We start from the raw sequence: 23,720 nt of genomic DNA on the forward strand, positions 1-23,720 counted from the left end.
TTTCAGGTGGTTTACAGCTCTGCAGCAGGTCTTGTGTAGTTAGGTTACAAAGTTTCAGATGTTGAGTAAGAGTTTTCCACAGGGGTTTTCTTACCTTGTTTCACTCCTCTTTCCTTTTTTCTTCATTTCATCATAAGTTCAATTACCATCCTTTCCTCCGTACCCAGACTGGTAAAGTCAGCAGTTTTTTTTTATCCACCAGCTTGGGAAAAGCAGAGTTACTCTTTTTACTGCCCACCTTGGTGTGCATAGTTATTCTAAGTGTATCTACAAACCATGTAAACATTTATATGATAAAGCTGCAATGATTAAATTTTCATTTGTAAGAATTAAAAAAAGGAAGTTAATTACAACAGATCGAGACTGCCATCTGCTGGAATCTGGTAGCAATTACATCCACTGTGTATTGGAAACCCTCAAACCAGGACTTAAAAACTAAACTAGAATTTTGGCAAATAGTAATATATTGCTTTGTTAACTTATTTAATAAAGGAAGAAAGAAAATTAAATTAAATATAGTTAAATGCATTGGCTCAGTTTCTGATGATTTTCCAAATCCAGGTTTGGATAACCAAACATGACAAAATCTACACTTAATCAATAGTGTGTTGGATTTATTTTATTACACGCATTCACTGAGAATCTTTTCTTTTTTTCTTTACAAAATTATATTTTAATATAAAGAAAGTGTTTTGTGTAATTAAGAAAGGCAGTGTTGTGCTATAAACTGGAAATAGTGAATATAAATGGATGCAGGCTCTTTTCTGACTGTTTAGCAGAGGAAGAAGAGCTTCATCACAATGTATGGGTCTGCGTTTAGGTGTTCAGAGATGCTGCTGCAGCCACAGCACAGTGTTGAGGAAGCAGTCGGCCAGTGTGTCCACCCTGGACAGAGAATGTCCATCTTCTGGAAACCACAACAACCTGGAAGGAGAAAGGGAACGATAATTTTTTTAGATTTTTTGACAGTGGAAAGCAGACAAAAAAAAAAAAGAAAGAAAGAAATGGCTGCCAAATTAAAACATCATCTGTAGAGCTGATATCTTTTTCTATATTGTTAGAGCTTCCTCATTTGATGCTCTATTGTACCTGACAGGTGAACCTCTGCTCTTCAGCACTTTGTAAAGCTCCAGTCCCTGGTGAGGTGACACTCGCCTGTCTCTGGCCCCCAACATCAGTAGCACAGGAGCCTTGATCTGTACACCATAATGCATCATAGTTACTTATATCAAAGTGATATCATATGACTTGTTTTCAGCTTTTGATGAACCTCATGTATAAGCTATATAAATATAAAATCTCAAGTTTGTTAATGTTCAAGTTTTTCCTATATTCTGTTTTTCAGAAGACATTTAAAGCTGTTTGTGTGCCTGACCTGTGCAGCATGTGTGATGGGTGATTTCTGCAGCATAGCAGCCAGGGCTTCAGCAGTGGGTATGTTGTCATAAGAGAAATTAAACCCAGCACTGCTGTAACGCCTGGAGGAGGGAAAATGAAACATTAAAAAATGCATGCAGCATTGCTCTGCTGCAGATGTGCTGCAGCAGAGGAAATGCTTCAGTTTGTTACATGTAGATGAGCTGCGACATATCAGCATGTTTTCTCACCAGTCCACTATATCACTGGTTCCCAGTAAGGTAGCAGCATTGATGACAGGGTTCCTGGCTGCACATGCTTTATAGAAGCCTGGGTACTGACCAAGCAGATGACAGGACAGGAAGCCACCATGAGAGCCGCCAATCACAGCCAAGCGCTTTGGGTCAAGGGTTGTGTCGACTTGCAGTGCAGTAAGCGCAGCTCGCTGGGTAGACAGCAACATCAAGTTATTTTCTTACAATTGCAAGGTGAAGGTGAGCTGCTGATGAATCTGTGAAATGACAGGACCCCTAACTGACCTGCACGTCTTTTACATCCTGACTCCCAATCTGACCAATCAGGGACAAAATGCTGTCCTGGCCGAACCCTGTGGATCCTCGGTAGTTTACTGGATGGAGGTACAGAGATGTGGGTGATTTAAGAAGGCTGAATCAAAGGTTAAATGTAAAAAGGACTAAAGACAGTAACTCCAAAGGCTTTCATTAAAAAAGACAAATTAGTTCAATCCAATGGTCAAAACCATAGTTAAGAGCCTGATCTGTGACATTTGTTTCTCAGGATGGGTGAATATGATATAGTAACATCTGCCATGGAGTAATGTGGAAGGGTCTCTGAGGAGCCAGTATTTGGTACATTATGAGGAAGAAGACCTGACTCATCCTTATCTTAAATCAACTGTACACCAATAAAGACATGAATAAGAATGAATATGACACTGCATTTCAATCAAAAACACATCATGATGGTAAATGGTATACTACACTGGAACTTTACTGTGACACATCACTGGGGCACTGCCATCAGAAGGCCAAAAACAGTGTGTACACACTAAAATCCTTCCTACATCTTTTCCTACAATGCAAACAATTGTTCCTAGAGCAAATTAAGCCACTAAAGGCTAAATTAAAATGGCAAAAGAGGCAATATAAATGAACATAATCCCAAAAACTTTCAAGGCGCTTGCACAGTATAATAAGAGATTTCTAAATTCACATTTGTTTCTTATTATTTCTTTTGTGTAATAGAGCCACAATTATTTGTGTATGTTTTAAATAACTACAAGCATGTGTAATAACTGTGTTGCAATATGACTTTAAGAGGGGAGTTAAATACTTGACCTAAGTTTCATAGGGATGGATGAGAAAGTGCCTCCACTGGATGCAATAATACTGTTGGTTTTTTTCCTATTCATCAAAGATAGACTTGTTCTTTGTTGGTGCTTTTATTGCTGCATTTATTTAGTTTTGCCACAAGCAATGTTTTTATACACAAATTACTGCATCATTCATGGATAAAACGTGAAAATCCAATTTGTGTATTTGCATATAATTACATACTTGTGAACACCTTAATAGAGTAGTAAAAGAGCGTGTTTGCATTTTTCTGACTTGCTGAGTTTTCTGCATGTGGCCCACGAAGTCTCTGCTGTTTCTATTACAACCTTGTAATTCTAACAAAACTTCAGGATTTCTTAAAATGTTTTCCCATGAAATGTCAAACTAATATTTTAAAGCATGTACGTGTTTGTTTGCTATTTTGCGTAGGAGAGAAAACAGGCCTCACCCATGAGCACAGCGAAGCCGAGTTTAACCAACCCAGCTGTGGTGCAGTTCCACTCCGCAGGGAACTGGGAGTGAGGACCACCTGGGAGGGGCAAACAATACAGAATTTATTGTCGGTGATGTAATATTAAACATTTAAAAATGTTCCCATCCAAATCTAAAGTAAATACAGACCGTGGATGAAGACGACTAGAGGTGTTTTAGTTCCACACAGGAGAGAAGACGGTTTAACCAAAACGGCCCCAAAATCTAAACCAGCTTGATCAGACAGAAACAAAAAGATTAAGTATGAAGAACAAACTTCAACATAGAAGAACACTGAGAGCTTACGGTAGTATGTGTTGTCCTCCTCTGGTGGAGGTGTAACATCTAGAACTGACCACTGGAAGTCAAAGGTCGTGGCAGGCTGCTGCAGAGTTCTCCAGGTTACAGCCTCGCCTGTCGATGGGAGGAATCCCACCCTCTGCAAACACACATACACAAACATGTGGCCCATAAACAAAAGAAACTTTTTTTTTTTTCACAAATTGATCAAACTGTGTTTTAATAAACACCACATTTATGTATGTGTGGTTACATACCAGGGTGGGAGGAGAGTTAGGGCTAGAGCAGCAGACCACCATCAGGTCTCTCTGGACTGTCAGCAGCTTCCAGCTGCTGTAAACTTTGGAGGGATCAGAGAGATCTGCATCAGAGACAAGACCGGATAAAGACTTGTGATAGGGATGGAAAAGAAGAGAGAATGTGTGGGTAAAATATTTATATGCAGGGATGCTGGTGAAGATGAGAAATGCCACGAAAATATTTTTTTTACTTGATTCAATTTTCAAATTTCCCAGAAAGATGTAGCACGGACTTTTGGTTTCATCATACCTTCAGCTTCTCCCTTGTGTGCTGGATGAAGATGAGATGATGGGGGAGGAAGAGTAGGAGGAGGAGGAGGAAGGGGAAAGTTAGACTCAGCAGCTAGAGGAGGAGCTGGAAATGAAGAAAAAGGAGAAGGGGGAGGTGGAAAAAGAGGGGACGGGGGTGGAGGAGGTGAGGGAGGAGGAGGTGGTGGTAAAGGATAAGACCAATAAGGGGAAGGAGGAGGAGGAAGAAGAGGAGAAAGGGGGGTGGAAGAAGGAGGAGGAGGAAGAAGAGGAGAAAGGAGGGTGGAAGAAAGAGGAGGAGGAGGGAAAATAAGAGATGGAGATGAGGACAGAAGAGAGAAAGGAGGAGGAGGAGGAGGTAGTGGAGGAGAGGATGGGCTCTTACTATCAGAGAGGAAGGTGACTTTCTTTGATCTTCTGTCGACCATAAAGACGTCCTGAAAGAGGCGATGGAGTGTGTGAGTCAAGAAGAAGAAATATTACTTTTTCTATGCTCATAAAGAGACTGGCAGAAAATTCTGGGTCATGATGGCAGCGTTTACCTTCCGGTTCCTGCAGGCACTGCTGAACACCACTCTCTGACCATCTGCAGACCAGCAGCAGGACGGCAAAGCTTCATACACACCTGCAAACTCAGCTGAAATAGACATAAAGAGCTCACATCATCCTTATACAGACAGCTTTTTGCTCCCGATACTATTTTCATCATTAACTTTGACATTTCTAACAGCCCCACCTCTAAATGTGGAGTGGTGAATACTGAGCCATCTGCTCTACATAAGAACCTCTGCTGATAGACCAACATGCAGAAACATGCAGCCTAACCCACCAATCTGAGATCTGTTGACAACATCCAACAGAATGGAGGTCTTCCTGCTCTCCAAGTCCAGCTGTAGAGAAGAACATCCATTAAGAGAGGGAACACATGCAGAAATCCACAGAACCAAACACACAAACACACAGTACCTGCTGCAGACTGAGGCACTGGTTGTGAGGACCAAAGACTTTACCCTGCAGGTAGATCAAAGTGGACCCATCTAGACTCAACCTGGGACAGGACACTGAGAGGCTGTCCCCCGACAGACATTCTGGTTTGAAGGGAGGAGGGTGTACAGCACAGTACAGCACAGAGGTCAGAGGTCAGCAGAGTTTTAAGTATTAACAGACAGAGGTAATAATCTCACCACAGTGTCCATTCAGTTCCAGTTTAAACAAAGCTGATCTGAAAGAGAGTTTAGAAAGGAAGACACGAGGAATGCAAGGAGGAAGCAAAATAGTAGTCACATTTGCTACTAATAATACTAAATAATACTAATAATGGCTAAACTAATAATACACAAGAGGTTACGCTTTCCATGTCTTAAATCATAGTCCAATCTAGACAAAATAACTGAAGCTCTGTGCTTTCTATATCAGCTACTTGGGGCCATTTTGCAGGGGTTGTAGAGGTGCTCCCCTGTTGATAAAGGCTTACAAACTCGGATTAACAGGGTTGTTCTGGATAAAGATTGGCTGGTGTGAGCCATGTCTCAATCCCAACTTTTACAAGAACTTAAGGAAACATCATAGAGAGGATAAAAGATGTTAAAGGCTATGAAAGCCAATCAATTACAACTAGACTGTAATAATCACACATTAAAGAGTTCATTTCTTTTTTCTAGCTTGGACTGCAAGTGATTACATATTCATTAAAAGACAGGGAAAGTACAACTCTATTCAGGATAAAAGTCAGTGTATCTATTTTAGAATTTAAATTTCTGTTGTTTTTAGTCTGAGTGAGAAAAAAAAAAGCATCTCTGTAACCTTCGATTGGAGCAGAACTTCAGTCCAAGTCTGAAGGGTTCGTGGTACCAACCAATGAAAAACACAGACTGACTACCGGGAGCCCACAGAGCCTGGAGGGAAAACAACACGAACAAATATTAAATCGCTACACATAAAAAGTCAAGGTACACCCTTACTGATTAAACATTTCAAACAATCTGAGGACAGTAAGGCTCTCTGTATTCACCTGTCCAGGTGAGACATCAAGCGGGACACCCTGCAGCACGCTGACTGCGCCGTTACGTAAATCCACCACACAAATCCCTGGGACACTTCTATTGGTCAGACCCTCACCCCAATCCTCACAGTACACACTCCTGTCCTGTTTGGACACAAACATTTCTCTGTGTAATTAATAACTCAGGATGAATGTCTGTAAGGCATTTTTATGACTTTTTTGATGTTTGATACTTTTCTGCAGGCAGATTCTCCATCTGGTGTTTCTGCTGATGCGTTCCTGCTTTTCTCAGCTACATACAGCACTTTGTTCTCACACTCCGACCACGACAGGCAACCAAACTGGGCTGGAAACACACACATAATTAAGTTTTACTTCAGTACAGAAACACCTGAGCACATTTTGTTGGAGAAAAACAAAAGGAAACTGAGGAAAAGTATCGATCCATCTCACCATCATCATACACTCTGCCATGTATGTTCAAGGCAGTCAGGTTGAGACATTTTCTGAGGCCATGGCGGTCCCATATCTAAACAGCAACAACCATAACCAAGAGTGTGCTGGAGTGTTTGAACATGAATTTTGGTGGGGATGTTAGGGTCCATCTTCCTTACCTCTAGAAGCTGATGGCTACCTGTCTCCCTGACAACGGCCCTCAGGCCCTGAATGGGAGAGAGCCTACTCAATAACCTGAAGAGAAGAAATAAAAATTCATTCAAACTGGGCCTACTAGAGAAAACTGAACACTGCTGGGAAGAAATCTGCTTTGGAGTGGTGGCTTTGCTGAGTTCTGTTGATGGGCTGCAACGAGGTGACCAACTCACTCTCCAGATACTGGTGCACATGATCCTGGTGACAGAACCGTCCTGATGCTCCTGTGGTTGTTGCTGTCAGCAATCAGAGTCCACTGCTGCGAGTAGCGAAGTCTGGAGCCTCGGACCAGGTCGCTCTGGCTCCACTCTGTGTGGACAACAGTCAGCGCTTTAAAGTTAGGTTTAATAAATAGAAATTTAATAATCTCAATTAGTTATCAAGTACAAGAAGGCAAGAACTTCATAATCAGATCATAAAATGGGACATTTTGATTGTATTTTTGGTACATAATTAGGAAGGTTTGCTTAGGAAAAAATGCTGTAGTTATTATAACAAACTTCCTGTTTACTTTTTGCCATCTAACCTTATAATTACTGTCTATGATCAAAATATACAATGTCTTCTTTCCAATCTAACTCAAATTCCAATTAATGGAAACTATAGTTGAGAAAAAGTTAGGTTACCTTGGGTAGATCTTTATTTCAACTATAACTTCTGCATTTCACTCTGATTTTGTTCCTGCCATTAAAATCCAGTACCTGAGTCCTGTCTGTGTTAGCTAAATCCTCCAGCATAGACTCATACCATTTAAACATCATCTATTGTTCAGCCAGTAATGAGGAGTGGTGTCATAAAGAGGACATGGCCATTTCTCCCTGAACCCATGATGGGTTTACTTCTAAATCTTTCTAAACCCCTAAGACAAGCTAAGTGGCAGAGAACGGGTAAATAATCAGATTCACATATGTCTTTACTGCGGATGTTCACATTGCTGAGGTTTTCTCTGGAATCCCTCTTCTTTTAGTGATCATCAGTCAGAAATATCCGCTTTGCAGTAAAGTTTCTTGGACCGATCAAAGCTGAGGCTAAAGACTTTTACCAGCAAACCACAGAGAATAATAAATCATTGCATGTGCTGTGTACCTCTTTTGACTTTTTGTACTGTGTGATGAACTTTACAGACTTTCTGGAACCTTATGAAAGTTGGCTTTGGTCTGCTTTAAATGTGCCCAGTCGGACTCCTTCAGCCAGCAGCTTTGAACTGATCTAAATAGGGGTCATGTAAATTTGGCCCTTTTAAAACTCCACTGTGTTAAGCTTTGATGGACAGCTGCTCTTGTAAAGGCGACAGCACAGCACTTGGTTTGTTTTGAATTGGAAAAACGGCGCAGAAATTAACCTTAATTTTGCATATTTTTCCTTCTCTTTAGTTCATCATTTGTCAGTTCTAATAAATCAGATCAGATCACATCTAAATAAAACTATGTTGTTACAGAAACTCGTTTCAGTATATTTTTTTTCTCAAGAGTGCTGTCAGGTTGCCTTCTTTCTTTGTTTTGATGCAGCTCCCATTCATTGAGTTCCCTGCGTCCCCTCGGGTGTAAATAATCACACCACCACCATTAGTGAATGACTTTAGGGTGCACTGCTCAGAGAGCTGTTAGCAGCAGTTAGCTCACCTGCCGTCACCGTGTAGATCCGGACCTCTGGTAGCTGCTCCTCCATCACATGAGCTGAAACAGGCGTGGGGAGGCCGCTGACCTCTCCGTACACCCCGGTGATGTATCCAGCCTCCATCCGGCTCTACTGTTGCACACACAACTCGCATTAAGTTATCAAAACGTGACTATCACAGTCGGTCAACCTTGGCTACGCAGATAATTCTACATTCATGCATCACGAGCTGACATTAATGCGTTTCTTCTCAGAAGCAGCTTCCGAAAGCCTCGATTTCAGCTCATGAGTTTATTCATATCACTCACTGAGTGTGTCGCTACCTCTGTGCTTGATTCAATATTGTACAACAATGACTTTTACTGTATCAGCGTCTCCATGTTGAATTCATGAATGGGCGATACCACTTTGGGTTAGTTCGAAGGGGTGTAATGGAGTAAAGTGACCACAAGAGGGCAGCAGAGATTGGTTAAATGCGGTTTTTAAAAGCTCAATTACATATATCATCATCTTTATCAAGGCCTTTTTAAAGTGTGTGAATATTTTAGCGATGTTCACATATTTACATACATATTGTTTCTCAGTATTATTACAGGTGTTTCAATGGGAGAAATGTAAACTGCTGCAGTTAAATGTGATGTCATTACCTTATTAAAACAAAGCCTTGCATCATAAGATAGTTTTTTTTAAATTAATTGATAATTCAGACAGAATAATGGCTATGTATCTGAGTGACTAAGGTTTTTGTTGGCTGTGATTTGGCTGTGATAAGCATTATTAATTTTTATTATTCTGTTTGTGTATTATCAGTTTCTGCTGATAAATCCCTTTTAAATGTGCACACAGCAACTTCGCACAAACCTATTCATTCCCAAATATCTTTCTAGATCATTACAAAGCGATTTGAAATAACTAAATACAAAATCAAGTGTTCATATGTTCTTTATTTAGTTTGATCCACCTTTAATTCATGTGCCCAAGCACCACAAGTAATGATAAAATAGTTTAGAGAATCTTAACGGTGATCCTGCAAAAAAATTTGTACTGGCTTCATGTTTCACAAAATGACCAGCAATTTATTTCATTTCATTTTTTAAAATCTACAAATGGTACAGTGAATTTTACATGCCAACCTGACCACCAATAAAACAGCATTCCCAAACTCCCATTCAGCAGCTCTGATCATGTGTAAACTGCCTGTAGAGGGAAAAAATAATTACTCTAATATTTCATATACACTTATTTCCATAAATCCCTATTCTCAGTATATTTTGAACATATACGTGAATATATTGTATGACCCACCAAGCTGCATCAAAAATACATGAGGAAATAAATCCTCTAGAAATTCTTCTTGTCATCTTTACCCATCATTGTATTTGTAAACAGTTTTTAACATTTAAGCTTCAAAAAGAAAAAAAAAGACATTTCTTAATAAATTAGAAAGTAAAATACAATTATTTACCAGAAATGGTTAAAATTGTGATTTCCTGTTTAAGTGTTTTATTTTATGGTTACATTAATGTAAAATAAAAACACACTCACACACAAGCACCACACACATTATTTTAAAGGTTGCATTGTTGTAAAGTCTGTCTCTTGTTTGGCAGCTGAAGTCGCCATTCTGGGTGTAAAGATGGAAGGAATAAACGAGGAATTATAAATCTGGTGTTGAGGATAGATTTTCTAGAACATTTCCTTGCCTTTAAAAAAATAAAAAATAAAAATCTACCTGAATGACCCATCTAAAGATGTGACCACAGTTTGAGCTGTAAAAATAACACCCATCAGTAACAAGAAGGTTTCACAGATGTGAAATGTACCATCTGGATTCTTACAATGATGTGACACTTACATTCACTGATAAAAAGCAATCATTCTTGAAACTTGGGGAGTTTATTTGCACATGAAGATAAGTGGGAGAAAAAAAAACCCTTAATGTTGGATCTTTGTATGTGTAACAGGTGAGGACTTGAAGGCATTGTGCTGTATTCATCTCAATACACCCCGAGGAGTTCCTCTCCTTCTCCTTTTACTTCATAGTCATCCTTCTCTCACATGACGTCAGCACGTTTGTCCCTGACTTTGTTCCTCTGTTTAGTTCTGGCTTTGAAGGCAGCAGAGTTGAAAAGATGCTGTTCAAGACAGAAAAAAGTGAGATATTAATTCAAGTCTGGCTTTAAATCACACAGCCTTTGACTTTAAACTGTTTAAACATGGATGCAACATAAATGAATGGAAAACAACTGTTTCTGCTGAAAACCAGACGACACGCTGTCACCTTCTCAAAACGTGAAATCTTGTTGGTTTTGATGGAAGCGTCCAAGATGAGGGGGGGTCCAAGGCCAAAGATGTCCCGCAGTAGTGGGTTAAACTGCACCAAAGAAGAAGACGAAGACAGCCGTAAACAAAATAGCCGTGTTGTCTTAACGTCATACAAAGCAGCTTGAAAAGAACAAGAAAGATGTGAAATACAGTATTAGTATGTGTCTTCAAATACTCAGAATCCAACGATCTGTGTACTAGAAATGGCAACTAGACTAAGTATTTAGCTTTCAAGTTTATACACAAAGCTGATGTTAACTTGCATTTATCAGCGTTTACTCTACCGTTATATTAAAGGGAGGTGCTCCAGGCTCCCAACAAGACCCACCGCCACCCCTAAAAGGTCACATTCATTTATTTTGATCTTGTTTTCTATGCAGTGCCGAGTCACAACAGAAAGTCCAATATGTTCCACCAACCAGACTTGTTCAGCACACAGCCCTGCCCAGGTAATCTGAAAAGTCCAATCCCTCTGCCAGGTGCTTTTTACAGGGAAAGTTTTTTGTACCAGGCTATTGTCAATGGAAATGCGCAGAGGTTTTAAAAAATCCTGGATAAATGAAAAAAAAAAGTTTGTGTGGTGGAGCTAATCACTTCTGGCGCGCTCACGGTAATGCGTGCGCTCAGCAGGTAATGCCAGAATTCTTCAGATTTTTGTTTCATGGTGGCCACATGTGACAGAATATATGACTACAGAGATGTGAGACTTTGTTAGCCAAATCAAACTATCTGCAGTGTATGAAGCTGTGCAAAAACTGGGAAGTTCTCCCTAGCAACATGACATCTTTCAGAGAGCAATGCCAGGAAAGTATTCACAGCGCTTCACTTTTTCCACATTTTCTTATATTACAGCTTTATTCCAAAGTGGAATAAATTAATTTTTGTCCTCAAAATTCTACACACACAATACCCCACATGGGAACAACATAGAGGAAAAAAGTTCATGTATTCCGTTTTGGAATAAGGGTGTAACATAACGAAATTTGGGAAAAGTGAAGCGCTGTGAATACTTTCCAGATGCGCTGCATGCACAGAAATACCATTTGCCTGTAAGAGCTCGCTCAGCTGTACTTAGCTTGTGTATGCATCAGCTTTTGAGTTTTCTCACCTGTAGATGGTGTCTAACTCCAGATTCCAGGATCTCCTTGAAGGCATCATAGATTCTTCTTCTTAACCAGCTGTCGATGTAAACACTCTCCACTCCAAACCTGATCTTCTCCTCTGTGAAATCCTCGTTCTATAGGAGAGAATGAGGCATAAAAGATAATAAAAGGAATATTTTCTTTTTTAAATTAGGCTGGGTGGCGTCCTTAATGCACTGACTGATGCAGAAGACAGCAGTCAGAGCGCTCTGTTTGGAGGATCAGGTTTCCTGATGGGTGAGCTAAAGCTAGAAACTAATCAGACGAGGGGAAACGGCAGATTTTTCACCAGCTAAAACAACGTAAACCTCAAAAATATGATGGCAATTCTGGCATGTTTGTGAATACGTACACTGCACCACTTGTGTATCAGACAGTTTAGGTCCCACCCAGTGACGTGCAGTGAGGGTGATGGCTGATTAGGCACTAAGTCCTTCGGAGTCAGATTACGAATTGTAAGAACTCAATATCTATTCAAATGGCAGCATATTTGATCACTGGTAATGTTTCATAGCTCATAGCATTCCTTTCTTTTAGCAGCAAGAGACGATGAATAGAGCAAATTTGTTCCCTTCGTGTGTTCTAAACACGAAGAAAAAACTTTGTGTGTTCTATGCAACCCTTCCCTTACACACCTGAATCAAATGAGTGGCTCTTTGCCAGGTGTTTGCAGAGCTGAATGACATGTGGATGAGGGAATTGAGCCATTTGATTCAGGTCTATAGGAGAAGGGTTGCATCTAAAAGTTTCAGGATAGTAGATCTCGAGGACTGGACTTGGGCTCCCCTGTTCTAAACAAAGTAAAGTATAGAGATGTGAACAGATTCGATTTTGACCCTCAGTTAAATTCTTAGTTGTTTTTAAAACTTGAAATTCTGGTGGTTTAATCAATTTTAATAAAAGGTTGCTCATCCAGAGAATAATGAGAAAAAAGCAGAATAATTCACTTAAAGTCAAACTTTTGTTTTCAAATATCCAATTTCATTTTTTTATTATTATTACATTTTTTGTATAATCCTTTTTTTTTTTTTTTTAAATAAACCTCTGTAGCTCACATCACATGACCTACTGTCTTTAGCTAACACTTTTAGCACTGAGTGTTTGTAGAAGCAGCAACAAGCACCCGCCAGCTCAGGTGCGCCCCCTCTAGGTGTGGCCAAGTTCTGTCTACCTTATTACTTTTCTACACAGTGTATTGTCCGATCAGTGGGAATAATTATGTCACACACTCATATTAAAACATTACACAGACAGTAGAAAGTCATGGTGTTTAATAAATCTTTCTGTAAACTTTATATTGGCGACATGCTGAGAAACAGGAACGGCACCATACGTGCATTCAGAGGCGAGGTGAGGCTCGCCGCTGTTTCATCTCGGGTTTCTACCCTGTATTGGATCGGAAAATGCGTGAATTCAGCAATTTTACTTAAGAAAAGTTTTTAAATGATTGGAGTCATACAGAAAATAAATTGATAACACAGATCAGTGGACAAATATTAAAAATTATATTATGTGATTCTTTTTTAATTGAGGTTCTATGTCCCGACCGCACGTCACTGGTTACACTGTTTTCTCAATTGTAGAACATCTGTGTAACAACATGATCAGGTTAAAAAAAAAATTAAAAACTTTAAATTTAAGAGCTGTTTTAAACTTTTTAAGGATGGGTTCTACTTGCACTTCAAAGAAAATCATTAAAGCCCTGTTCCCACCAAAGGGTCCAGATCCGTACGGGACAGTTGGGAAAATCCTGATCTCCGTTGCATTTCCATACCCAACTGTACCCTCACCTGATAGGCAGCATATCAGCTGGATAGCAAGGTGCGTTAGCTACGTAATTAGAGCTGGGTGTTGTCACTAATTTCCTGAATCGATTCGATTAGATACACAACAGCCAATTTCAATTAGATTTTGATTAATTTCGATTCAGTATTGATTCATTTACATCTAATTGTGTAACACCACCTATTTTTGAATAATAAATACATTCTCAGATAACTATTTTTATAAAAACACTGAGTGCATTCACTTGACAATCAAAATCAGTTAGAAGTAATCAGATTACTGTAATAATCTGATCTGACACATCTACATGCATTTCTGAAATACCAGAACAATACAGTGTTTCCTCTGATTCAGAGCCAGAAATGCTGTGATGAAGAAAAAAAATAGTCAGGACAGAAATAAAGTGAAACTTTTTAAAGGTCCTGATGAAACTGTTTCATTCAGTGGAATCACTAAATATTCTTAAAGTTCAGATCTCAGATAACGTGTTGATGTAAATAAAACCTACAAAGAATACTGGATCAATTTAAAGCCATAATACAACTCAGACATTCCTAGAATGACGTAGATTCAGCTTGTTCAGATGTTCAGATAATTTAACATTATATTCACAAGAGAAGCTGATTTTGGACAGAGGAAACACAGGAAACCAGTTGTGTGTCTATATGTTAAGATTTCGAAGAGCCTCGGTAAGTCAAGCAAGCGTAGGGTCACTTTACCGGAAGACATATCTAAAAAAATAAATAAAAAATTTCAAACTCCAAGTTTAATGAATCAATATTGGATTACTTCATTTTAATCAATTCAAAATCCATAAATCGATTTTTTAAACTCAGTCCTATATGCAACACAATGATGTCAAAGCAATGCGATGCCTTCCTCATACTGTAATGAAGAAGAACGTGACCCAGAAAAAAGGAGGATAATAGTGGACATCCAGCAGTTTGTGTCCTTTTTTCTTGGCATGTGGTTTTAAACAACAAAAAATCCATGGTATATTTAAACATGCTGTAAGTCACACAGGAGGGGATGCTTTTGACCAATTATCACACTGTAGTGTGTCAAGCTCCACCCTTTCGGGTTGGATTGATAAAACAGACAGAAAGGTCCCAAAAAAGTAGGACAGGTGCGACTGAACGTTATGGTACCTGTCCCAGGTGAAAACACAAAAACATCTGTACCAACCCAAACCCATTGGTGGAAATTGGGCTTTAGATACACGATCATTTCTCACCTCTATGTAGTGAAGGACCTCTCTGAAGATAGAACGTTGTTTCCTTCTGTCGTTTTTGGCTCTGTGTTTGTTGCCATCTGTGGCTAAACTCTTCAAACACTCACAGAGGCTTTCACTGTCCTGCACCTCAAACTCCTATGAACACACACACACACACACAATGACAAAACATTACAACACGAACATGACAATAAAAACAAAATGTTTTAGAACTGCCTTTAAGGTTAGACCTGCGTTAGTTGCCACAGTGTGTGCATCTGTTATTTGTACTTTAACCATGTTGTCTGACGGCACCCAAACAAACAGCTGCTCATGTTTAAATGTACCTCATCTATATCTCGACCCAACTCCACCAGCAGGGCAATGGTCTCTCCCACAGCAATCCTGTAGTTAACATCGCTGCTTTGAAGACAAGCTTGCAGCTTAGGAAGGTGACTGCAGGAGGACAAGAAACAAAGGATAATGATCCCTGTGTGTTTAAAAAAAATTTATCATTAATGACCACATTTTACTAAAAATAATGGGTTATCAATGTTAAAAATCTATCAAAATGTCACTCCCACACACCCCAAAGGAGCAACAAGAAGTTAAGAGCATTGCTGACTCATTCCTAAAATCCTACACCACCAGATGACGTGTTAAACTAATTTAATAGAATTTGTTTCATCATTGGACCCTTGCAGTGATGACAGATAACACCACATGAATAAAGATAAGAATGCAACAGAAAAGAATTTCTGTTTGATATGATGTTGTGTATTCAAAGTAAACAAAATATACAGATAAGAAATTCAGCTGCTAAAAAAAAAAACAAACAAAAAAAACCACTATTTCTTAACACATCATAAAATCAGCCACTTCAAATGCAGCCATTATATTAACAATTAGATTAGACTGATCTTTGAACACAGTGCGACTCACAAGTCCAGCACCACGTTCAGTCTGGAAGGAGGACAGAGGGTGACCAGCAGCGACCAGGCCTGTAGGGATGCACTGTAGAGGCCTGGACTGCCAGGTTTTAGTGTAGGCAGTGTTCCCTCTCTGTTGGGGTAGGAAGACATAAAGATGCTCTCCAGAAGAGCCAATGACTTGATCAAGTCCTGCAGTATTAAGGATTAAAAAAGAAAATATAACGAGAAAAACCTAGAAAGACAGATTGACTTTTAAAAATTTTTCCTAAGTGGTCCCATGACTAACAGTTTGATATGATGTTGTCTTTTTCTTTTATATAAATTCTTAAAAAGATACTAATCAATCTCACCTCCCCTTCTTCAGCAGTTGAGACGTAACAGCACATTCCCAAAGCCCTGGCACACTGATGGAGGTGATGGAGACAAAAACATGAAACAGGGAATTATGAGACTGATTTAAACAAGGACACCAAGAGAAGTTTTCCACAGTACAACCAGCCAGTACCTATAGTAACTTAATCATATTCACTAGGGTTTTTTTGTTTGTTAACTTATTGACTTTCTTCAATTACAATTAATTGTTGCCATTAATGTTAATGCTGTCTTTGAGACTCTGCTTAATAAAGTCTAGCGTAGCTTTTATGTCTTTTTTTTGTGGTCATAGTGAACTAAAACTTTTTACCTAAATGACCTCACAACAACAGAAATCGCTTATCTTCTGATTCTGAAGCTGCATCTCACTTGATGAGGCTGGTGTGAGGACAGCAGGCGGAAGAAAAGCATTTCAGAACGGCTAAACAACACGCTTTTTAAATGTCATTTACCACCACCCTTTTCTCTGTCAAAGAACCCAAACCCAAAGTTGTGTGAAAAAGAAGAGGTGGTTTGTGAGACTACTAACACTTTGGCGAGCTGCTATACTGGCACTGTTGTCAATCAGGATGGCAGTGAGGATAGGACGAAGCATTTTTAAGCTCTCCTCTGCCTCGTCTCCGCCTCCCAGCTGGATACAAAGCAGGGTCAAGACTGTGGCTGCGGCTGCCTGCTCCTCCCCACTGCCTGGAGACATGAAGGGGACAGAAGAGGGAGTGATGGTTATTATTTATCTGTTATTACAGTTTTTGATGGTGCTTCTGTCTCATCCTAAGAAAGATGCGTTCGACTGAAGTAAACTACATAAAGCAAAACTTTACTAATGGACGTCGTCAATTTTAAGTAAAGTTTTATTGTGTAAATAATATCTATAAATCAATGCACACACACTTGTTGCATTACCTTTTTTAAGACTCCTTTCTAGACAGTCGCTCACAGTGAGGCGTCTCTCTGTCATGAAGTCATACAGCACTTTGGAGGAGAAGGCCAGTCGCAATGACTCGAGGGCTGCTAGACGCGTCTTTGCACTGAGAGATACAATGAAAGCGAAACATGAGAACATCCCTTCCTATAGTATCTGCTACAGTCTGGCATCGCATGATCAACTCTGCATTTGTATTTGTTCCCAACTGCAAATGACAGATTAGACACAAGTACAAAGAAGCTCCACCTCTTCTCCATTAGGTTGTCTATACACTGTTTGAGCTTGTCTTCTGTTTCCTCCTGGGCAGTCTGCTCATCCACCTGCTCACTCCCTGTGTTGGAACAGTGAGCACATAATATTTTAATCTCTATTGTTATGAGACTTTAGTTTTATGCTTGAACTGATGGAAGAAATGTCAAGTAATTTAATGTTAGATTAACCGTACATTACAGCCTATGCTGAAGTTTTCACTCTGTTCTTTACACCTGCTGAGGAGTTAATTAATCATTGATATCTTTTTTAAGAGATAAAAAAAGGGTCATTAACTGCAACCCAATTTCAGCTCACATATTCGTTTCAAGGTAACATACTAATAATAATATATATTATTAGTAGCTCTGTACAAACCTGTGCCTTCTTCCAGCACAGAGACACTTTCGCTGGCACTACTGCAGTGGCTAAGAATATCAGACATCAGCTCATCATCGCTGGCAGCAGACTCTCCCTTCATCCCATTTCTAACACCTAGAGGAGGAAAAGGAACATCCACAACATGTGAGATAGACAGAAGGAGAGAAATGGACAGAAAGGAGGGAGCAATGTGTAAGTTTTACCTGCATAAACAATGTTAAATAAATGGATTGCAATTGTCTTAGTCTTGGTTAAAACAAACGCTGTTCATAAAATAAAACAAATATATGTTAATTCTTCCTAATTCAGATACAAATACAAGTCCTACTGCCATTTTAAGCACCAGCCATCATGTCTACAGGTCCATAGCATGCCAGCTGTCAGGTGAAAGGGGGCTCGAAATCAGCTGCTGTCGCTTCAGAGCAGCTTTGACATGAAAGCTGAACAAACTAGCTCACAGACAGCAGATGCTGGGGAAATGATGTGCAACACTAGGATGAAAATAGAAGTTAAAGAGGGAGTTTTAGTGAATGCGTTTGACAAAGATGATGCATTTCTACTCATCTTTACTTCACAGTAGTCTTTTCAAAAACTTTTCTTTATCAATATTATAAGTTTTCTTTAATCTGAGTTCGTGATTCAGTTCGGTGGTTATTTTAGCTTTTTTATTGTATTTTTTTTTTTTTTTTTGCTTTTTTGTGAATAAAATTAATAGTTTCTCTGTAAACAAAAACAAACACATTCACTGCAGGATTTTTTCTTAATTAATATTTAAGGTGCTAATTATAGGAAACACCAGATAATGAATGGATTTTGTGTCAGTCAAAGCCCCGCCATCATTTATGCTTTTATTAGTAGCAGGTGTTGCGTTTCGGTGCAGCTCTGCAACATGTGTTTGAGAAGGGTTAAGAGGCAGGCGGGCAAAGCTTAGCTAACCCCTCAGGTTCCTGCTGGCTCAGGATTTTCTACTGTTAGTGGGATTACTGAAGACCAGAGTGGTCATTCATTTGTTCATTCATTCGGTGTGTACACTCCAGAATGGTCAGACCGTGTGTGTGTGTGTGTGTGCGCATGTATAAATGTTGAAGTCAACTGGTACAGTTGAGGTGATGCAGAGGTCAATCATGTTGCAGTTACGTAGAAATGGGATCGGTAGTAAAGCTAACTCTACGGGTCTCGTCTGTATGCAGATAACTACAAATTCCACAGTAGAGTTTGTGGGCAGACAATTAAATAACTGGATTCAAGATGTTTTGAAGCCAGTAAACTGGGTGAAAGTTCTCTCATTTCACTTCAATAGATGCATGAATGGAGTAATTGTCTTGTCTTTTCTTTACACCAGGACAGTGTCTAGGACGAATTAGCTCCAGTTACATTATGTGAACTATTCTGCTGTAACTCCTAATGCTCGATATAATGACACACATAGCAGACTGTAACTATTAATAAAAACCTTTTCACCCACTTCAATACAACTTCACAATGATCATCATTTGATGTACTTGTCTTGCAAGTTGGAGTGGTTTCAAGCTACTCAACTGATCAGCTACAGTGTCACACTGCATGTTTTATTTATTTACAAACTTAACCCCTGACTGCCTGGTCTATGTCTTATCACATGAAGTTAAATAGAAACTTTTCATTAATTGTACACAGCTGATTAAAAGTAGATTTTCCTCTGATATGGGGCTTTTGTTAGCAACCTCCCTCCTAAATTTGTCCGTGTTTAATTGGGCTATTGTTAATTGGGCTTTAGACACTCAGAAAAAAACAGGTATGAAATTACTGGCAAAGCTTCTGGTATGATTTGGAAATCTGAGATTTTCTTGTTTTAAAAAGGAACAATATGATTACTGGGAGCTTCCAGGGTTTTAGTCAGCATTAAACATTGAATAATTTATAGAAACGTGGTCACAAATGTGAACAGTAAATGAAACAGAATAACAGTGTAACTATGATGTTATAGTCAATATAGAGTATAACTTACACTATAGGAAAGCATCAGTTCTTATACTTGCTTCCTGACTAAATATTTGATCATATTAAGTTAATTCAGTTAAACGTAATTAACAGGAATGCATTATTTCATTACTTTACTGAGTAATTTCTCCACATTTATTGGGTCCTCAGCTGCATTACAATTGCAGAAACTGTTTCTGGGACAGTTCCTTTTGGGGGATTTTTAAGCCCACATCTTATTTAGCAAGAGAAAATGTTTTTTTTTTCCGAGGCCAGTGAAAGAATTTCTTCAAAGAACTTCACACTGTCCATACCTCTGGGAGGTACTCAGACAGCATGAGGACCCACTAGTGATCTGATATATGACACAGACATTGTGGGCATTGGTCCAGTTGGCGTAAATGGGCAATAACTTGATAAAAGCCTGACTTTGTGCTCTGTTATCTCAAAATATATTTCAAAGAGGTAAATCTAGGCTTTATTGAGCTACAATGTGATTAAAGAAAGCACTTTTATTTTCATGACCAAAGCCACCTTTGTAATTAGCTACTTGTGTACACTACATGCACCTGATGTAATCTATAGTCATCTAAAAATGCACACTTCTCCAATCTGCAGTCCTACATATCATATTTTATTAATTAGGTCCATTTGAAGTTAATTATATCCACAACAAAGGAGATATCTTAAAACAAAATATAGTTATTGCCATTAAGAAAGAAATCTCAATGTAACCCTGACAACTGTCTTTTCCTTAAGTCACACTCTGACTTCTCTGACTGTACAGCCTGCAGGCTCTCTTGCTCACAAATCTACTGTGAGCTGCGATAATAGACTCAGTGGGTCGTATCATTCTGCAATTTCCCAATCATCATCCTTAAACTCCTGGCCAGTGCACGGGTTACATGCTTGCAGTCAAAAACAAACAAAACTGCACACCTTCCCACGCAGGCCTGCCCACACACAGTTCAATAAATGAAGTGTGAGCTTTTTGCCACGAATCACATGACATTTCCACTTCTCCACTTTATGCCTACACAACAATCACTCGTTGGTCAGTTAGTCTCTTTGGGGAAAAGACTCTGCTGACAGACAAACCAGAGCTCAGGGCCAAAGCAGTAACAGCTCGTGTGAATCTCCTGACACAGTTGGATAGTACAAGCTACTGAAGCAAGACACAAGACAGCAAAGAGTAAACTGATCTGTGTTTTCACTACAAGCATTTTGCTGAGGGTTAGCCTTACTGGGTATAGCCTTTACAGTACAGGAACTCATGATCTCACCATCACCATTTGTTCTGGATCCTGAATTTAGAGCAGCGCTGCCATCTGGCAAAATAAATCCCTTTCAAGACAAACTGTGCACTGGGATTGCAGCTAAATGTACATTCAGCGACAAAAAGCATCTCCCATTTTATTCCTCTTTCAGTACACAGCTTCCGCATGGATAACAAAAAAGCAACACTGGACATGTGCAAAAAGCTCATGTACAGGAGCTGATGTTTGCCTATCTCTCCAACTACATCAACAAAAGCAAAGTCAACATAATATCTTTTGCCCACATTGCTGACCTAAACTGCCATTGTCACCCAGACAACAGCTTGCAATCCTCTTGTAAGACAAAGAGGTTAAGCTCAGACTTGGGTCAAAGTATGTGCATTTAAACAAAACTGTATTTTAGTACCCAGCTGTAACAGAATCATGTTGGTTAAACAGGAAGATCAGATTTTACTAAACCTCCCATATGTAGTTCTGTGATGAGTCTATACAAAAAAAAAAAAAAATCACAGCACAAAAGTGGAGGGTTAATTTAGTGTTTTAGTGTGACATGCATGAAGAAATACTGACAAAAATCAATATAGTGTTGGTGCAAAACCAGACAGGGACTGTGGTAAAGGCAGTCATTCAGAAATGTCAAAGGTAAACAGCCAGGGCAGGTAATGCATGAGGGACAGGAAGTTAAAAATGTTTCAGTGCATGGGGAGCAAACACAAGGTGATTTTAGCATGTAAGCGACTTTTGGGTTTATTACAGCATACACTGTAGGGAGTTTAATGAGTTCCTGGACAGGAAGCTGAGGTCAAATACTGGAGGAGTTACCTTTCTGTGATGCTTTGGTTGAAAGCTGCAGTTGAAGAACCTCCTGACGGAGAGAACCTGGAGGTGATGTGTGGTTGGAGTGATAAAACGGATGTTGATAATATTTAGTATGTGGTTGGAGGAAGCATGGTTCAAGGTTGGGGGAATGAATGAAAAGATGAAATGTAGGTATATCATGATGGAGAGGAAAACATCACAGGTGAGCTGCATTTGTCATTCATTAAACTCGGTTTTAAAATTCACTTGCAAAATTAACTATACTGAACTTCTGACAGCTCTAAAAACTTACCAAACCACTTATTTCGCTGTATCTCCTTTGTGATATTTGGACTAAATCTTTATTACATGAATGTGTGTGTGAGAGAGATGTCCCACGTGTGTGCTTCCCAATCAACAGCACTCCATAAAACGTGAGCATGCTCAGGCACATGTATGGTCTGCAACATTGTACACTCTCAGAAACGTGATGCTGTAGCTGTCAGCCATTTATATATGATCTCAAAGACCCTGAACCACTTTCTGCATGAATCTTTCCCCTTCAACACAGTGACCAGTTACTGTACATGATCTAAATGGCATGGCACTGCAGCTAAAAATAACATGCAAGTAACCTTAACCATACACGTGTAGCTTCAGCATGCTAGAATCCAGAATAATGCTAGAAGTTTTGTGCATCATGGTTTCCACAGTTCTTTAATGCTTCAACATGTAATAAAGCCCATTTTGGGGGGAGTGTATTCTTCACTTGTAATCTAAATAGGAATTACGGTTTTTCTCATTGTATTGTTGGACTCATACTTTGTGTGATACTTTGGTTAGCAGTTTCCATCTTCTTTTCAAATGCCAGAGAATGTGAAAGGTAAAAATTTAGGCGCGCACACACACACTACCGTATCACTATGTTAAGAAACAGTCAAATCTAATATTAAACACCATCTTCAGTAAATCCAAGACGTCACAGAATTTGATGTTACATTTGAATGGTTTTAATAATGCCCCAATGTCTGCACAGCTAAACTTTGGCTCTAATGATGAATTTTCATATAGATATCGCCATAAAAAGCGAAAACAGAGAAATTTGCATGGTTAAGTCAGAGGAGCAACAGGCTGCCTGGCTGTCATGTCTTATTCCATATGGATACCAAAGTGCTACATGCTTTAAGGTGTGTCGACCGAACTGTTCATACTCTATTATGTGTTATAATATACCTTTTGGTTTCTTGCTAGTAGCTTGCCAGTAGGTTTTTGGCACGTTTGCTACTGCTACTTACCCGGCTTACTGGAGCCACGTTTCCCTTTTTTACTCCGCGGCATGTCGAGCGGCGCTCACTTCCTCCGGGTCACAACAAAGCTAGCTGAGGTAACTGCTACAGTTAGTCTGCTTCAAGTCCGTTCCTCACTGATTACACGTTTGAAGAAAAGCAACAGACACCAGCCAAATGGTCCGCGTGCTTCAGTTCTTCCGATCGGTTAAATGCTGTGAAAAAGCCACTTTCTTTCGCACTTTGGTTAACGCTGGCTAGCACCGTGATGAACACACCAACCACCACGTTTTACAACTCTCCGCTGTCTTCAGTCCCAGAATACAGAGTTGCCCGGAAGCGAAAAAATCATTCTCTTAAACGGTTTTCTCCGTGTATTATCTATGACTGTCCCCGGGTAATCTATACCTAACACCAGGTTGAGAAGGTAAATACTTTTCGAAGTGTTTAGGACGGAGTTTACAGAACGCTGCTGTCGCCAAGTCCACCATCTTCCCTCTGTAACTACAGAATAGACCGGTGTCCGGAGTTGCCAGGTTGGATCTGTGAGCATCCCCCTTTTCTGGTCTGACTGACAACAAACTGGTCTACCACGTGTAAATTTAAGATTTCTCCTCACTTTATCTTTTCCTGTCAACTTTTTTTCCGGTTAAATATAAATCAGTTTAAGGGATTAATTACTATATTTACCACAGGGGTGTTATTTATCTAGTTAGACCTATTTTATATACAGGTAGGTCACATTTTCCCCTCCAAAATTTTAAATGTTTGGCTGG

At 39.4% G+C, this 23,720-nt stretch overlaps 2 protein-coding genes across 3 annotated transcripts; both read right to left on the reverse strand.

The window, feature by feature from the left end:
• Positions 1–613: 613 nt before the first annotated feature.
• On the reverse strand, positions 614–8,708 carry zgc:136971 (S9 family peptidase). Its single transcript, XM_042004889.1, has 21 exons — positions 8,306–8,708; positions 6,857–6,992; positions 6,647–6,722; positions 6,486–6,561; positions 6,266–6,378; positions 6,042–6,176; positions 5,834–5,925; positions 5,215–5,252; positions 4,997–5,118; positions 4,860–4,920; positions 4,573–4,667; positions 4,416–4,467; positions 3,740–3,843; positions 3,489–3,621; positions 3,333–3,416; positions 3,160–3,240; positions 1,896–1,984; positions 1,608–1,801; positions 1,376–1,478; positions 1,090–1,196; positions 614–924 (listed from the first exon to the last, which is right to left on the reverse strand). Exons 1-21 carry the CDS (start codon positions 8,421–8,423, stop codon positions 825–827), a joined length of 2,109 nt encoding a protein of 702 aa, XP_041860823.1. The 5' UTR covers positions 8,424–8,708; the 3' UTR covers positions 614–824.
• Positions 8,709–9,224: 516 nt separating this feature from the next.
• On the reverse strand, positions 9,225–23,481 carry ifrd2 (interferon-related developmental regulator 2). 2 transcript variants are annotated; one of them, XM_042003905.1, is made up of 13 exons: positions 22,954–23,481; positions 21,683–21,739; positions 17,622–17,738; positions 17,241–17,325; positions 16,973–17,097; positions 16,599–16,756; positions 16,048–16,101; positions 15,708–15,886; positions 15,113–15,221; positions 14,787–14,921; positions 11,734–11,862; positions 10,582–10,674; positions 9,225–10,435 (listed from the first exon to the last, which is right to left on the reverse strand). In XM_042003905.1, the coding sequence occupies exons 1-13, from the start codon at positions 22,994–22,996 to the stop codon at positions 10,355–10,357; spliced, it is 1,365 nt and encodes a 454-aa protein (XP_041859839.1). In that variant the 5' UTR covers positions 22,997–23,481; the 3' UTR covers positions 9,225–10,354. The 2 variants fall into 2 exon arrangements, with proteins under 2 accessions (XP_041859839.1, XP_041859840.1); XM_042003906.1 differs by lacking the exon at positions 21,683–21,739 and having other exon boundaries at positions 22,954–23,479.
• Positions 23,482–23,720: the final 239 nt, after the last annotated feature.

This window comes from Melanotaenia boesemani, chromosome 13 (assembly GCF_017639745.1).
Source record: "Melanotaenia boesemani isolate fMelBoe1 chromosome 13, fMelBoe1.pri, whole genome shotgun sequence".
Classification (NCBI taxonomy): domain Eukaryota; kingdom Metazoa; phylum Chordata; class Actinopteri; order Atheriniformes; family Melanotaeniidae; genus Melanotaenia; species Melanotaenia boesemani.

Coding starts and splice junctions, on each gene's coding strand:
- ifrd2 (XM_042003905.1), bottom strand. CDS start 22,996: ATGCCGCGGAGTAAAAAAGGGAAACGTGGCTCCAGTAAGCCGG. Junction 16,757..16,972: donor AGAAAGGAGTCTTAAAAAAG/GTAATGCAACAA, acceptor TCATGTCTCCAG/GCAGTGGGGAGGAGCAGGCA. Junction 14,922..15,112: donor TGGGTCGAGATATAGATGAG/GTACATTTAAAC, acceptor GTGTGTTCATAG/GAGTTTGAGGTGCAGGACAG.
- zgc:136971 (XM_042004889.1), bottom strand. CDS start 8,423: ATGGAGGCTGGATACATCACCGGGGTGTACGGAGAGGTCAGCGGCCTC. Junction 4,921..4,996: donor AGTGCCTCAGTCTGCAGCAG/GTACTGTGTGTT, acceptor TCTTCTCTACAG/CTGGACTTGGAGAGCAGGAA. Junction 3,241..3,332: donor TCTAGTCGTCTTCATCCACG/GTCTGTATTTAC, acceptor TGCCCCTCCCAG/GTGGTCCTCACTCCCAGTTC.